The 16,169-nt window shown below is 34.2% G+C and overlaps 1 protein-coding gene across 2 annotated transcripts in view; it reads right to left on the bottom strand.

Moving 5' to 3' along the window:
• Positions 1 to 16,169, bottom strand: part of LOC133642609 (sarcoplasmic/endoplasmic reticulum calcium ATPase 1-like) — a 120,138-nt gene that overhangs the window by 74,806 nt on the left and 29,163 nt on the right. For both annotated transcript variants that reach the window (XM_062036900.1, XM_062036899.1), the window contains exons 4-5: positions 13,718 to 13,735; positions 13,079 to 13,161 (exon numbers count right to left, since the gene is read on the bottom strand). In XM_062036900.1, coding sequence (XP_061892884.1) covers positions 13,079 to 13,161; positions 13,718 to 13,735 — 101 coding nt within the window. The remainder of the gene's footprint in view (positions 1 to 13,078; positions 13,162 to 13,717; positions 13,736 to 16,169) is intronic.

Here is a 16,169-nt window from a genome sequence, read left to right as displayed (position 1 = left end):
ACAGCACGGGGCGGTAGTTTGGCTTCAAGCGGGAAGATGTTGAACAGACAACAGTAATATGTGAAGTATGCTGCAAAAGCATTGCTACAAAAAGTAGCATTACTGCTAATTTGTAGCATCGTTTAAAAAAGTCACCCGCTAGAGAATGAGGAGTGCTTGAAACTCTGCATGTCAACATCTCTGTTCGGTGCCACACCCACAAAATGCCCAAGCAACAATTTCCACATCAACACCATATGAAACAAAAAGTCAACAACAGAAGGAGATAACGCCCGCAGGAACCTACCACATAGCGAAGGACATACACTATTTGATTTCCTATTATGCAGCTCATTTTTATTTGACACTTATTGAAATATCTTGTGTGACATCATGCACAAAAAGTGCACTTTATTTGTTTTAAACTATTGTAGTGGCGTTCTGTACAAAAAGTGCACTTTAATTGAGTGTTGTTTTGATATGTCATCTTAGTGACATCATGCACAAAAGTGCACTAGGGCTGCAACTAACGATTCATTTGATAATCGATTAATCTGTCGATTATTACTTCGATTAATCGATTAATAATCGGATAAAAGAGACAAACTACATTTCTATCCTTTCCAGTATTTTATTGAGAAAAAAAAACAGCAGACTGGCACCATACTTATTTTGATTATTGTTTCTCAGCTGTTTGTAAATGTTGCAGTTTATAAATAAAGGTTTATAAAAAATTAAAAATTAATTTTTATTTTTATTTTTAAAAAGCCTCTGCGCATGCGCATAGCATAGATCAGGGGTCACCAACCTTTTTGACAACAAGAGCTACTTCTTGGGTAGTGATTAATGCGAAGGGCTACCAGTTTGATACACACTTAAATAAATTGCCAGAAATAGCCAATTTGCTCAATTTACCTTTAACTCTATGTTATTATTAATAATTAATGATATTTACACTTAATTGAACGGTTTAAAAGAGGAGAAGACACGAAAAAAATGACAATTAAATTTTGAAACATAGTTTATCTTCAATTCCGACTCTTTAAAATTCAAAATTCAACCGAAAAAAAGAAGAGAAAAACTTAAAAAAAGAATTTATGGAACATCATTAGTAATTTTTCCTGATTAAGATTAATTTTAGAATTTTGATGACATGTTTTAAATAGGTTAAAATCCAATCTACACTTTCTTAGAATATATAACAAATTGGACCAAGCTATATTTCTAACAAAGACAAATCATTATTTCTTCTAGATTTTCCAGAACAAAAATTTTAAAAGAAATTCAAAAGACTTTGAAATAAGATTTAAATTTGATTCTACAGATTTTCTAGATTTGCCAGAATATTTTTTTTGAATTTTAATCATAATAAGTTTGAAGAAATATTTCACAAATATTCTTCGTCGACAAAACAGAAGCTAAAATGAAGAATTAAATTAAAAAGTGTATTTATTATTCTTTACAATAAAAAATAAAAAAAATTACTTGAACATTGATTTAAATTGTCAGGAAAGAAGAGGAAGGAATTTAAAAGGTAAAAAGGTATATGTGTTTAAAAATCCTAAAATCATTTTTAAGGTTGTATTTTTTCTCTAAAATTGTCTTTCTGAAAGTTATAAGAAGCAAAGTAAAATAATTAATGAATTTATTTAAACAAGTGAAGACCAAGTCTTTAAAATATTTTCTTGGATTTTCAAATTCTATTTGAGTTTTGTCTCTCTTAGAATTAAAAATGTCGGGCAAAGCGAGACCAGCTTGCTAGTAAATATATACAATTTAAAAAATAGAGGCAGCTCACTGGTAAGTGCTGCTATTTGAGCTATTTTTAGAACAGGCCAGCGGGCTACTCATCTGGTCCTTACGGGCTACCTGGTGCCCGCGGGCACCGCGTTGGTGACCCCTGGCATAGATCCAACGAATCGATGACTAAATGAATCGGCAACTATTTTTATAATCGATTTTAGTCGATTTTAATCTTTAATCGATTAGTTGTTGCAGCCCTAAAGTGCACTAATAGCTTGTTTTAAAATGTCTCTGACAATCTTGCACTTTCTGTTTTGGAAATGACATGAAAGTTTGTGCCACTGCTTAATAACTGTTTAATAAATACACTTTTAGTAAATTGACTTAGTTGTGATTTCCCTCTCTGCATGAAAGTTTAAAAGTAGCATATATTAATGCAGTATGAACATTGAATGTAGACACATAGAAGCATCATACTGCTGTGATTATATGCATCAAGTGTTCATTCAAGGCTAAGGCAAAATATTCACATATATATGGTGTGTCGTGACATGGCCTAAATATATCGAGACATTAAAAAAGGCCATATCGCCCAGCCCTAATATTAACTATGAAGGATAAAACACTGAATATTGACAACATATGAATGTCACACCCCCTCTCCATCCACATATTCTACAATCAAGCGAAATGCAACAAAAATGCAACAAACACTGCGAAATATGAATGCGAAGTGTAAAAAAAACACATTCAATCTGATATATCGTATTTTCCGGACTATAAGGCACACTTAAAATAATTTTTTCCCTCAAAACTTGAGAGTGCGCTTTATAACCCGATGCGCCTAATGTACGGAATTACTTTGGTTGAGCTTACCGACCTCAAAGCTATTTTAATTGGTACATGGTGTAATGATAAGTGTGGCCAGTAGATGGCAGTCACACATTAGAGATACGTGTAGACTGCAATATGACGCTTGTAAACAACACCAAGATGTTATATGTTCCATTGAAAATATAGAACATTACACACGGCTCTCAAAAATTTATCAAAATGTTTTAGTATGACTTTGGTAAGCTATGAAGCCACATCGCTTGATGGATTGTACTGTGCTTTAACATAGGAGTATTATTATGGTCTGTGTATAAGGTAAGACATTATCTGGCTTTTTGTTTCGCAATATTATGCAAAAGCAACTTTTCTTACCTTCTGGTACCTGCTAATCTGTATTTCGAATCCGCATAAGTCCTGAAAATTTGCGCGCGTCCGCTTTTGTAGTTGGTGACGACACTGTTGTCGATAAGCTTCTTCTTTTTCTCTATCTTCTTGTTATGTGACATTCATCCTCCGCTGTTGTCATTTCTAATATAAAGTAGTGTCAAGTTCTTACTTATATCTGTCAGTAAACTCACCATGAAAGCACTAAAACATACCGGTGTAGTGACTTTACATTATTCACCCAAGGAACTTTAGTTATTAGAGAGTTCCGGTCGGACGTTTTTTCACGGCACACATTTACGGCGGATGAGGAGATGCTGCTCCGTTATTGATTTAAGCGAAGTCTGAATGTCAATAAAACAGTTAGCGCCATCTTTTGACACTTCTTCCACTCCCGTCCTTGCACGCTACACCGCTACAACAAAGATGGCGGGGAGAAGACGCTGTCAAAGGTGAGCCACGTAAATAAGAGCGCCCACAAAACGGCGCATCCTGAAGAGACTGTCAGAAAGTGGCTTGAAGATGATGTGTAAAACATCATCTATGCAACATTTTGACCAAAGAACCACCATCACATGTTATGTAGACCACAAGGAAGTCTTTTACATTTCGAAAAAAAAATCATAATATGACCCCTTTAATGCGCCTTATAATCCGGTGCGCCTTATATATGAAAATAGACCTGACTTGAAATCACAATGGACATATATAAAATGGAAAAGATAACTGCCTTTATTAATTATAAATTGGAGAAATTTACTTCATACTGGGAAAACTGGGTCAATTATGTCACGCCCCATAAGCCTGACTTTTATTTCTCAAATTAGTGATTGTACGGCTTAAAAAAAAAGGATTACTCCCTATATGTGTATATATTTATATATATATCTGTTTATATCCTTTTATTTTATTTCTGATTATTATTATCAAAAATGTATTATTATTTATTTTTTCTTATTATTTCTTTTTTCTTTATTTAATTGATGTATTTGCAAATACTATTTTGTTTTTCTGCGGTTTCTTTCTTTTTTTGGGCGGGGGGGTTGGTATGGTTGGGATATAAACAAAAATATATATTTTGACATTTAGGGCAGACACTAGATATATGATGTATGTGAATATGATGTAATGGATAGGAATGTCTGATGCTGAATGTCAATAAAAAGAAAAAGAAAAAAAGAAAAGAAAATAGACCTGACTAGACCACCTGGTTGTATAATCCAGGTGCGCCCTATGGTCCAGAAAATACGGTAGATCTAAATTGTATATCTTTACAATGTTTTTGTGTTTGTATTTTTATGCGTTCACGGGCGATTCAGTCTTTACTGGAACTTTTGGAACAGATCACAAACAAAAAACAAACTGCTGTGTACAATAAACCTCTTGGTATGACAAGAGGTTGTAGTTCTACACCTCATGCATTGTATGTCCGCAGCAACTTACTTTTATAAAGAGTGAAAACATGTGTGCATTTTTAAATAGGACATTATTTACATGGGACTGTAAGGCAATGTTAGCCAATCAGAAGCGTCCATGACGTCATTTCCGCCGGTGGTGCTTTGTTTAAACCGGAACTGTGCTGATCTTTCGGTTGTACAAAAATAATAATCATATTTGTCCATTTTAAAGCATTGACAGCAAAGTCCCAAAAAAACCTAAAGTATCAAATGTTTATGTCAAAAAACAAGCATTTGGCTAAAATGATAAGTTAAATCTATTTTTCGCACCACTTCGTCTGTCTGTTGTTAGCGAGCTAGCTAACAAGCTAACTACGGTAGCTTACCCTTCGGCCGTCCGACGTGCCTCCGCTTTAAACGGCTCCCGCATCGCAGACGTGCCGCCATGAAGTGCAGGGTCCGCTTTGACGTGTTTGGGGTGAAAAGTTTCCATGCTCTACCTCCCAGCGTTGCTGCCAGCGGCTCGGCACAGGTGGCGCGCATGTTCGTGTCCGTCCGGAAAAACACGAGCGGTGACGTCACCGAGGATTATTGTCGGCGACAAAACTTTATTGTAGACAATGATGACACATTGTTTTTCAAAAGTGTGCTGTCCAAGTTAACGCATTAACCTACGCAATTAGTCACAAAAAATGATCGCATTAATCATGTAAATTTGCAGATTAATTGCGCAATTTATTCTTAAATCCCCCCCAAAATTGTGTTTATTTATCTCATTATCTTTGCATAGTGACATACATAATATTGAATCCTAACATAGCAAAATATGATTTAAAAGAAAGTAAAAATTAATTGAAGTTATGCACGCAGGTGATTTACTGCAATTAATCGTGATTAATCAAAATGAAAAGGTGTGATTGATCTGATAACTAACTAGATGGAAAATGCTAAAAAATGTGAATGTTAACTAACTAAAAGTAACTAACAAGCAACTAAATGGTTGGTGTTGGAATTTTTCAAATCAGTCGAGAAATGTTGAAGTAGTAACATTTTGGAAGTTTTTTGAACTTGTAAAAATTTTTGTTTGAATGTCCAGTATGAGGGAAATGGGTTGATGTCAGAATGGTTTGAATAGGTTGGAAAATGTGGGAATTGTGAAACTCGGAAAAATGTCTCATTCATTCATTCATTCATTCATTCTCATTCATTTATTCAATGGGAACTTCCTGGAAATTTTGGGAAAAGTGGAATTTTTTTGAAAATGCTAAAAAATGTGAATGTTCTGAATGGTTGGTGTTGGAATTTTTCAAATCGGTCCAGAAAAAGTAGTAACATTATTAATTAAGAAATGGTATTATGGATTTCCTGGAATTTCGGGAAAACTGGGAATTTTTCCAGTTCAAAAAACAAGCTTGTTTTTTTCCTGATTAAGAGGAATGTTTTGACGGTGGAACAGATGAAGTGGTTTGAAAAATGCGGAAGGAGTAGTCGACAGATAAAAGGGTGAAAAAAGGGTTTGAAAAAAACGGGATTTCTGGGAATTCCTGGAATTTTTTTGAACTTGGAAAAATGATAGTTTGAATGTTTAAAATATGTGGAATGTGTTGATGTTGGAATGGTTTGAATAGGTTGAAAAATGGGACAATTGTGCAACTTGGAAAAATGTCCAATTCATTTCAATGGGAACTTCCTGGAAATTTTAGGAAAAGTGGAATTTTTTTGAAAATGCTAAAAAATGTGAAGGTTGGTGTTGGAATTTTTCAAATCGGTCGAGAAATGTTGAAGTAGTAACATTTTTAATTGAGAAATGGTATTATGGATTTCCTGGAATTTGGGGAAAACTGGGAATTTTTCCAGTTCAAAAAAACAAGTTTGTTTTTTTCCTAATTAAGAGGAATGTTTTGACGGTGGAACAGATGAAGTGGTTTGAAAAATGCGGAAGGAGTAGTCGACAGAAAAAAGGGTGAAAAAAGGGTTTGAAAAAACGGGATTTCCTGGAATTTTTTTTTACTTGTAAAAACGATAGTTTGAATGTACAGTATGAGGGAAATGTGTTGATGTCGGAATGGTTTGAATAGGTTGGAAAATGTGGTAATTGTGAAACTTGGAAAAATGTCTCATTCATTTCAATGGGAACTTCCTGGAATTTCTGGAAAACTGGGAATTTTTCAAGTTCAAAAAACAAGTTTGTTGTTTTGTCCTGATTAAGAGGAATGTTTTGACGGTGGAACGGTTGAAGTGGGTTGAAAAATGTGGAAGGAGTAGTCGACAGAAAAAAGGGTTTGGAAAAAACGGGATTTCTGGAAATTCCTGGAATTTTTTTCAACTTGGAAAAATTATAGTTTGAATGTACAAGATATGTGGAGTGTGTTAATGTTGGAATGGTTTGAATAGGTTGAAAAATGCGGGAATTGTGCAACTTGGAAAAATGTCCCATTCATTTCAATGGGAACTTCCTGGAAATTTTGGGAAAAGCAGGATTTCTTTGAAAATGCTAAAAAAAAAATTGAATTTTCTGAATTAGTTTAATTTGGTTGGTGTTGGAATTTTTCAAATCGGTCGAGAAATGTTGAAATGGTAACATTTTTAATTGAGAAATGGTATTATGGAATTCCTAGATTTAGTGGTCAATTGTACGGAATATGTACTGTACTGTGCAATCTACTAATACAAGTTTCAATCAATCAATCAATCAATCAATCAATAAAGGTAATAACTAACCGCGTAGTACAAAGTGGCCGCTTTGACTCGCACTTTGTCGTCCAGTCGCTGTCAAAAGTCAGATTTTTGCGATTAATTTTGATGTTGTTGAGGGTGCCTGAGCATAGACGTCTTATAAGTAGACGCAGCATTGGCTGCTGTGACGCGAGAAATTGGGCCGCCATCTTGAAGTGGTGATGAGGAGCCGGCGAGCAGCCTAAACTGACAGTTGACAGGTAGAAAACAAAGATGTGTTTCAGCGCCAGTGTTCAGCGTTTTCCTGCTCAAATGAGCAGGAAAACTGTTTTAATTGGTTTTACCCTTTAAAATCGTTTTTAATCATATTTATTTTTATATTGGTTTTATTTTTTTATTTATTTTTTATTCAGTCATTGGTGGAGCTAAGGATAATATTTGAGTATTGCTTTTAATATTGTTGTGCAGCACTTTGGAAACATTTTTGTTGTTTAAATGTGCTATATAAATAAAGTGGATTGCAGGGAATTGGACTGTTGAAAATAGGAATCGGGGCGTTACTTTTCACAAGTAAGATTTAACATTAACGTAATATTGGTTGTATTTTGTGAAAAGAATATTAGCACAGAGTTGAGAAGGAGCAAAGATCTTCAATAGTACTGAAATTGTAGCCGCTAGCAAACAAGAGTATGACCATTTGAGGCAAAGTATAAGACAATACTTTCCTAACAGTATAATTGTAACCAGGAATAAGTCTTCAAGTAACAATATTCAAATACTAACATTGTTGGGTAAGACAGAATTAGGTTTTTATTGTGAATCCAGTGAAACAGATTGGTGGTTTTAGCTGATATAAAGACTTTCAGGTGTTTATATATGTTTATGTTGAAGTATTTGGCAGACGCTTTTATCCAAAGCGACATACATAAAAAATACATATATAACAATCACTGTAAACATGATCATTTAAGGGAAGAATGTAATAGAAAATATCAATACAAAGTGTCAAGACGGAATAAACTCTGCTGCTGCAGCAACAGAGATACAGTCTATAAGATATATAGATATCTAATGTATTCATAGATTGTTTATGTAGGATATACGCATGTATATATAACCTAATCATATTGTTTCTTCAATTTAAAAATAGCTGACCGTTTTTTTCCCCCTTCTCTGGGATTATATTCCCAGTTTTGATCTCGGACTTCTGGTCACTCATATAAGAATATTCTATTACTGTTAAAGGCCTACTGAAATGATTTTTTTTTATTTAAACGGGGATAGCAGATCCATTCTATGTGTCATACTTGATCATTTCGCGATATTGCCATATTTTTGATGAAGGGATTTAGTAGAGAAAATCGACGATAAAGTTCGCAACTTTTGGTCGCTGATAAAAAAAGCCTTGCCTGTAGCGGAAGTAGCGTGACGTCACAGGAGCTAGTATTCCTCACAATTCCCCGTTGTTTACAATGGAGCGAGAGAGATTCGGACCGAGAAAGTGATGATTACCCCATTAATTTGAGCGAGGATGAAAGATTCGTGGATGAGGAACGTTACAGTGAATGACTTGAGAGGCAGCGATGGACGTATCTTTTTTCGCTCTGACCGTAACTTAGGTACAAGCTGGCTCATTGGATTCCACACTCTCTCCTTTTTCTATTGTGGATCACAGATTTGTATTTTAAACCACCTGGGATACTATATCCTCTTGAAAATGAGAGTCGAGAACGCAAAATGGACATTCAGTGCCTTTTATCTCCACGACAATACATCGGCGAAATGCTTTAGCTACGAGCTAACGTGATAGCATCTTGCTTTAACTGCATATAGAAACAAAAGAAATAAACCCCTTACTGGAAGTATAAATAGAAAATCAACAATACTATTAAACCGTGGACATGTAAATACACGGTTAATGCTTTCCAGGCTGGCGAAGGTTAACAATGCTGTGCTAACGACGCCATTGAAGCTAACTTAGCAACCGGACTGCACAGAGCTATGCTAAAAACATTAGCTCTCCACCTACGCCAGCCAGCCCTCATTTGCTCATCAACACCCGTGCTCACCTGCGTTCCAGCGATCGGCAGAAGGACGAAGGACTTCACCCGATGCGTTCGGCGGCCCGGAGACGTAGGAAGTAAGGTGAGGTCGGCGGCTAGCGCGGCTAGCGCTCCAACAAAGTCCTCCTGGTTGTGTTGCTGTAGTCCGCTGCTAATACACTGATCCCACCTACAACTGTCTTCTTTGCAGCCTTCATTGTTCATTAAAAAAATTGCAAAAGATGTCCAGAATACTGTGGAATTATGAAATGAAAACAGAGCTTTTTGTATAGGATTCTACGGGGTACCATAACTTCCGTTACTCGGACTTCGTCACGCGCATACGTCATCATACCGCGATGTTTCAGCCGGATATTTCCCGGGAATTTTAAAATGTCACTTTATAAGTTAACCCGGCCGTATTGGCATGTGTTGCAATGTTAAGATTTCATCATTGATATATAAACTATCAGACTGCGTGGTCGCTAGTAGTGGCTTTCAGTAGGCCTTTAAGCAAACTATGAATAATAAAACACGTGTCCTTTATCGTAGCTACACGTATGACAAAAAAGCGCGTGAAAATCAGTGGTATTCCATGAGGTAAGATGAATGAAATGCGCTGACAGTTCATTGCCCCTGCCAAATGAATTGCACGGAGTGGAGCGGACCACCACTCCAAGATGGCGGCCCCGCGTCTCGTCAGCGCCAGTAGCGCTCCATGCCGCGTCTACTTATAAGATGTCTATGGTGGCTGGTGTCATTTTTGCTTTGAATGTCTTCTTCTACTCCCCCCCCCCACTGCTGGTCCATTGTGACGCATGTCTCACCGTGGCCCCCTGCGGGGTGGCGGGTGTACTGCATGCAGGAGCCCCCCTAGTTTGAAGGGTTCCATCAGGCCCGTTTGACTGATGCTCGGCGGGCCAAAGGAAAAGCTCTGGCGTGTCGTACGCAGTTGATGATTTCACCGCGGGAGCGCTGGACTTTACGTGCGAGCGTCCGACACGTGCGCGCGCCCGAGCGTGACGGCCGCGTGTTCCTGTTTGGGAACACTTCCACCTTGACACCGGCACGGATTAGTGACGAGCCGCCGGAGCGCGACCGTTCCCCCGGTCCCCTCTTTTGTGGTGAAACGCCGGCTTGACTTCCTGTTCCTCTTCACCTTCAAAGACACAATCAATCTGCGGGAGGAGCGTGCGCCTGTCAGCGCCACATTCCTGTGCGTACCAATAGGGGGGTGGTGGTGTATTCGCACTATTTACTCCTCTCCCTTTTGGAAAGCGGACACGGCTCTCGCGCTGTCGCTCCCGTTTGTCATCGTAACGAACAATGGTGTTGTGCAACCCGATCTCCGTCTCCCGCTGCCGCCGGCCACCCCTCGTTCCTTCCATCCCTGACCTTTGTGCAAGGATACGGTTTCTCTCCCTGGCTTGAGACTTTCTTAAAATAAAGCAGCTTGCCGCTCTCTTCCTCACACGCATGCACGCACATCGGGCCTTCTAGGGCCATGGCGGCAGCTGTGCGGCGAGGCCAGAGTGCAGAGACGGAGGATTAAGACAACGTGCGCGGCCTAAACTGTTTTGGAGAGCAGCGCGGGGGCGACGGGAGGAGGGTCACGGAGGGTTTCCTGGGATAAACCAAGAGCGGGGCGCAAGTGGAATGAAACAACGCTTCACTCACATGTCCTTGGTGATTTACGACTATTTCACTTCCCTTTTGATGCCGATATTGGAGCCCTGAGGACTGTCCGATACCGATATCGATCTGATACGATATCAATAGGAACCCTACATACTAGTAGGGTTTAGTATTGTGCTACTAACAAATCAAAAGCGGTACTATACTCTGTTCGAAAAGTACCGCTTCCCGGGCGTGACATTGCTGGTTTTACGAGCGGAGGAGCATGTTGGGCAGCGCACACACACAGAGTACTTACAAGCAGACACAGTGTGTAGATAGCAAAGGGAGAATGGATGCATTTTGGTGTAAAAAGTCAAGATAAAGGTGAAGTTCTAACACTGAAAAACAGAGCTGCTTTAAGACATGGCTAGCTAGTTTTAAATGTACATTTAAAGTAGCAATGATAGTCACACACACACGAGGTGTGGTGAAATGTGTCCTCTGCATTTGACCGTTCACCCCCTGGGAGGTGAGGGGAGCAGTGAGCAGCAGCAGCGGTGTCGCGCCCGGGAATCATTTTTGGTGATTTAACCCCCAATTCCAACCCTTGATGCTGAGTGCCAAGCAGGGAAGTAATTTTTATCGTCTTTGGTATGACTCGGCCGGGGTTTGAACTCACGACCTACCCATCTCAGGGCGGACACTCTAACCACTAGGCCACTGAGTAGCCTATATATATATATATATATATATATATATATATATATATATATATATACATATATACTGTATTTACCTTTATATACCTATATACTGTACATGTATATATACCTATACTGTATTTACCTTTATATACCTATGTACATGTATATATACCTACACTGTATATACTTTTATATACTTTTATACCTATACTGTATATACCTATATACATCTATACCTATACATTTACCTATACTTCATATACCTTTATATACACCTATACTTCATATACCTTTATATACACCTATATATATATATATATATATATATATATATATATATATATATATATATATATATATATATATATATATATACACACACACACATATATATATATATATATATATATATATATATACATATATATATATACACACACATATATATATATATATATATATATACCTATATACATGTACACACACACATATATATTATATATATACATACATATATATACTGTATATATCTATACTGTCAATACCTTTATATACCTATATACATATATACCTATACTGTATATACCTTTATTTATACATATATACCTATATATATACTGTATATACCTATACAGTTTAACCTTTATATACCTGTACATATATCTATACTGTATATACCTTTATATATACATATATACCTATACTGTATATACCTTTATAAATACCTATATACCTATACTGTATATACCTTTATAAATACCTATATACCTATACTGTATATACCTTTATTTATACATATATACCTATACATATACTGTATATACCTATACAGTTTAACCTTTATATACCTGTACATATATCTATACTGTATATACCTTTATATATACATATATACCTATACTGTATATACCTATATACATATAACTATACATATACCTATACAGTAGATACCTTTATATACCTATATACATAAATACCTATACAGTATATACCTTTATATACCTATACTGTATATACCTTTATATACCTATATACATATACCTATACTGTATATACCTTTATATATATACCTATACTGTATATACCTTTATATACCTATATACATATACCTATATACATATACCTATACTGTATATACCTTTATATATATACCTATACTGTATATACCTTTATATAACTATATACATATATTTACCTATACTGGCTCACCTGCACTGGCTTCCTGTGCACTTAAGATGCGACTTTAATGTTTTACTACTTACGTATAAAATACGAAAGGGTCTTTCTTGCCCTGATGTGCTTGTGGCTTGTGCAGCCCTTTGAGACACTCGTGATTAAGGGCTATATAAGTCAACTTTGATTGATTGATTGATTGATTGATTGACAGGTGCAGTCGTCTAGATTGCACTTGTATATCCTCCATACTAGGTTACAGTTGTTTGCTGCATGTTCCACGCATAATATAACGCCACAATTTGGAGCGTGTAGCTGTGCAGGAAATGAGTGTCTCCATGGTCTATGCAATCAGCTCATTTCCGCACCACTCTGGTACTTGCTATAATTGCACACGCAGTCTTAGTATTGTCTATATATATATATATATATATATATATATATATATATATATATATATATATATATATATATATCCTGACACAAACTTGATTGTTTGTTGATAGAAAAGGAAAGTGCTCCGACTCACAAAAGAGATGCAGGCGGCCAGCAGTAAGATTCGGACCAGCAGGTCCTCAAACTGTTCCATGACCAACTCCCAGATGGTTTTTCCTGCAAGAAACACATGCAGTCACATACTGAGGAGTACTGGTTTTTATGTACATGCAGCATATCACTACTGTACGTACAGTACGGCGCACAGATCAGATATAAAATATAATTCTACACAAAAAATACATAAAAAGTGGAATAAAAGGAGCGGGTGTAATGTAATTTCACTTTTTTAAATGTTATTCTTCGTTTAAAAAATAATAATGATAATAATGTTATAAATTATTGACTTACTTAAAGCTCCACATCAAATAGTATATTTTTAATTAATTTTGCATATCTTGTTTTTTGTGATAAAAATGGTTATCTTTGGCTAAAAATGGCGCATAAAACATAACATGAAAAATGTTTAACTTCATGTCAACAGATAGCCCTGAAGTTGATCTATAGATGTTGACGCGTTGACAGTCAAAAACTGATATCTGACTTATTTGAACACTTTTTGAGCCCTAATGGTTGCAGTCAATATTGCCGTGGTTTTGAAAATGACAACTATCAAAATGCTTTCATTTGTCAGCGGAAAAGACAAAGTGTGCAGGTAAAGATGGACACTCACCTTCCTCCGCTGGCAGCTCTGAAAGAGAGAGCAGAGACATGGTCATGTGACATGTTACCTGTCCAATGTTGTAGTGGCATTCACACCAACAAATCATAATCATTATAATACACACAACATGCAAATTATCATTATAATACATGCAAATAATCATTATAATACACACAACATGCAAATAATCATTATAATACATGCAAATAATCATTATAATACATACACATAATTATAATGCATGCAAATAATCATAATACACACAACATGCAAATTATCATTATAATACATACAAATAATCATTATAATACATACACATAATTATAATGCATGCAAATAATCATTATAATACACACAACATGCAAATAATCATAATACATGCAAATAATCATTATAATACATGCAAATGATCATTATAATACATACACATAATTATAATGCATGCAAATAATCATTATAATAAATGCAAATAATCATTATAATACATGCAAATAACAATTATAATACATGCAAACAATCATTATAATACATGCAAATAATCATAATACATGCAAATAATCATTATAATACATACACATAATTATAATGCATGCAAATAATCACCATAATACATGCAAATCATCATCATAATACATGCAAATAATCATTATAATACATGCAAATAATCATATTACATGCAAATAATCATTAGAATATACACAACATGCAAATAATCATAATACATGAAAATGACCATTATAATACATGCAAATAATCATAATACATGCAAATAATTATAATGCATGAAAATAATCATTATAATACATGCAAATAAATATAATGCATGCAAATAATCATTAAAACACATGTAACTAATCATTATAATACATGCAAATGATCATTGTAATACATGCAAATAATCATAATACATGCAACTAATCATTATAATACATACACATAATTATAATGCATGCAAATAATCATTATAATACATGCAAATAATCATTATAAAACATGCAATTAATCATTATAATACATGCAAATAATCATTAGAATACACACAACATGCAAATAATCATTATAATACATGCAAATAATAATTATAATACATGCAAACAATCATTATAATACATGCAAATAATCATAATACATGCAAATAATCATTATAATACATACACATAATTATAATGCATGCAAATAATCATTATAATAAATGCAAATAATCATTATAATACATGCAAATAATAATTATAATACATGCAAACAATCATTATAATACATGCAAATAATCATAATACATGCAAATAATCATTATAATACATACACATAATTATAATGCATGCAAATAATCATTATAATACATGCAAATCATCATCATAATACATGCAAATAATCATAATACATGCAAATAATCATATTACATGCAAATAATCATTAGAATATACACAACATGCAAATAATCATAATACATGAAAATGATCATTATAATACATGCAAATAATCATAATACATGCAAATAATTATAATGCATGCAAATAATCATTATAATATATGCAAATAAATATAATACATGCAAATAATCATTAAAATACATGTAACTAATCATTATAATACATGCAAATGATCATTATAATACATGCAAATAATCATAATATATGCAAATAATCATTATAATACATACACATAATTATAATGCATGCAAATAATCATTATAATACATGCAAATAATCATTATAAAACATGCAATTAATCATTATAATACATGCAAATAATCATTAGAATACACACAACATGCAAATAATCATAATACATGAAAATGATCATTACAATACATGCAAATAATTATAATGCATGCAAATAAACAGTATAATACATGAAAATAATTATAATGCATGCAAATAATCATTATAATTATGTGTATGTATTATAATGATTATTTGCATGTATTATGATTATTTGCATGTATTATAATGATCATTTGCATGTATTATAATGATTAGTTACATGTATTTTAATGATTATTTGCATGCATTATATTTGCAAATGATCATTATAATACATGCAAATGATCATTATAATACATACAGATAATTATTATAATACATGCAAATAATCAGTATAATACACACAACTTGCAAATAATCATTATAATACATAGAAATAATCATTATAATACATGCAAATAATCATTATAATACATGCAAATAATCATTATAATACAAACAACATGCACATAATCATTATAATACATGCAAATAATCATAATACGCACAACATGCAAATAATCATTATAATACATGCAAATTATCATTATAATACATACAGATAATTATTATAATACATGCAAATAATCATTATAATACACACAACATGCAAATAATCATTATAATACATACAAATAATCATTATAATACATACAAATAATCATTATAATACATGCAAATAATCATTATAATACACACAACATGCACATAATCATTAT

This window comes from Entelurus aequoreus, linkage group LG25 (genome assembly GCF_033978785.1).
Source record: "Entelurus aequoreus isolate RoL-2023_Sb linkage group LG25, RoL_Eaeq_v1.1, whole genome shotgun sequence".
In the NCBI taxonomy this organism is placed as follows: Eukaryota; Metazoa; Chordata; class Actinopteri; order Syngnathiformes; family Syngnathidae; genus Entelurus; species Entelurus aequoreus.
The sequence above is the reverse complement of the archived record's forward strand: the minus strand, read 5'-3'. Positions and strand labels throughout refer to the sequence as shown.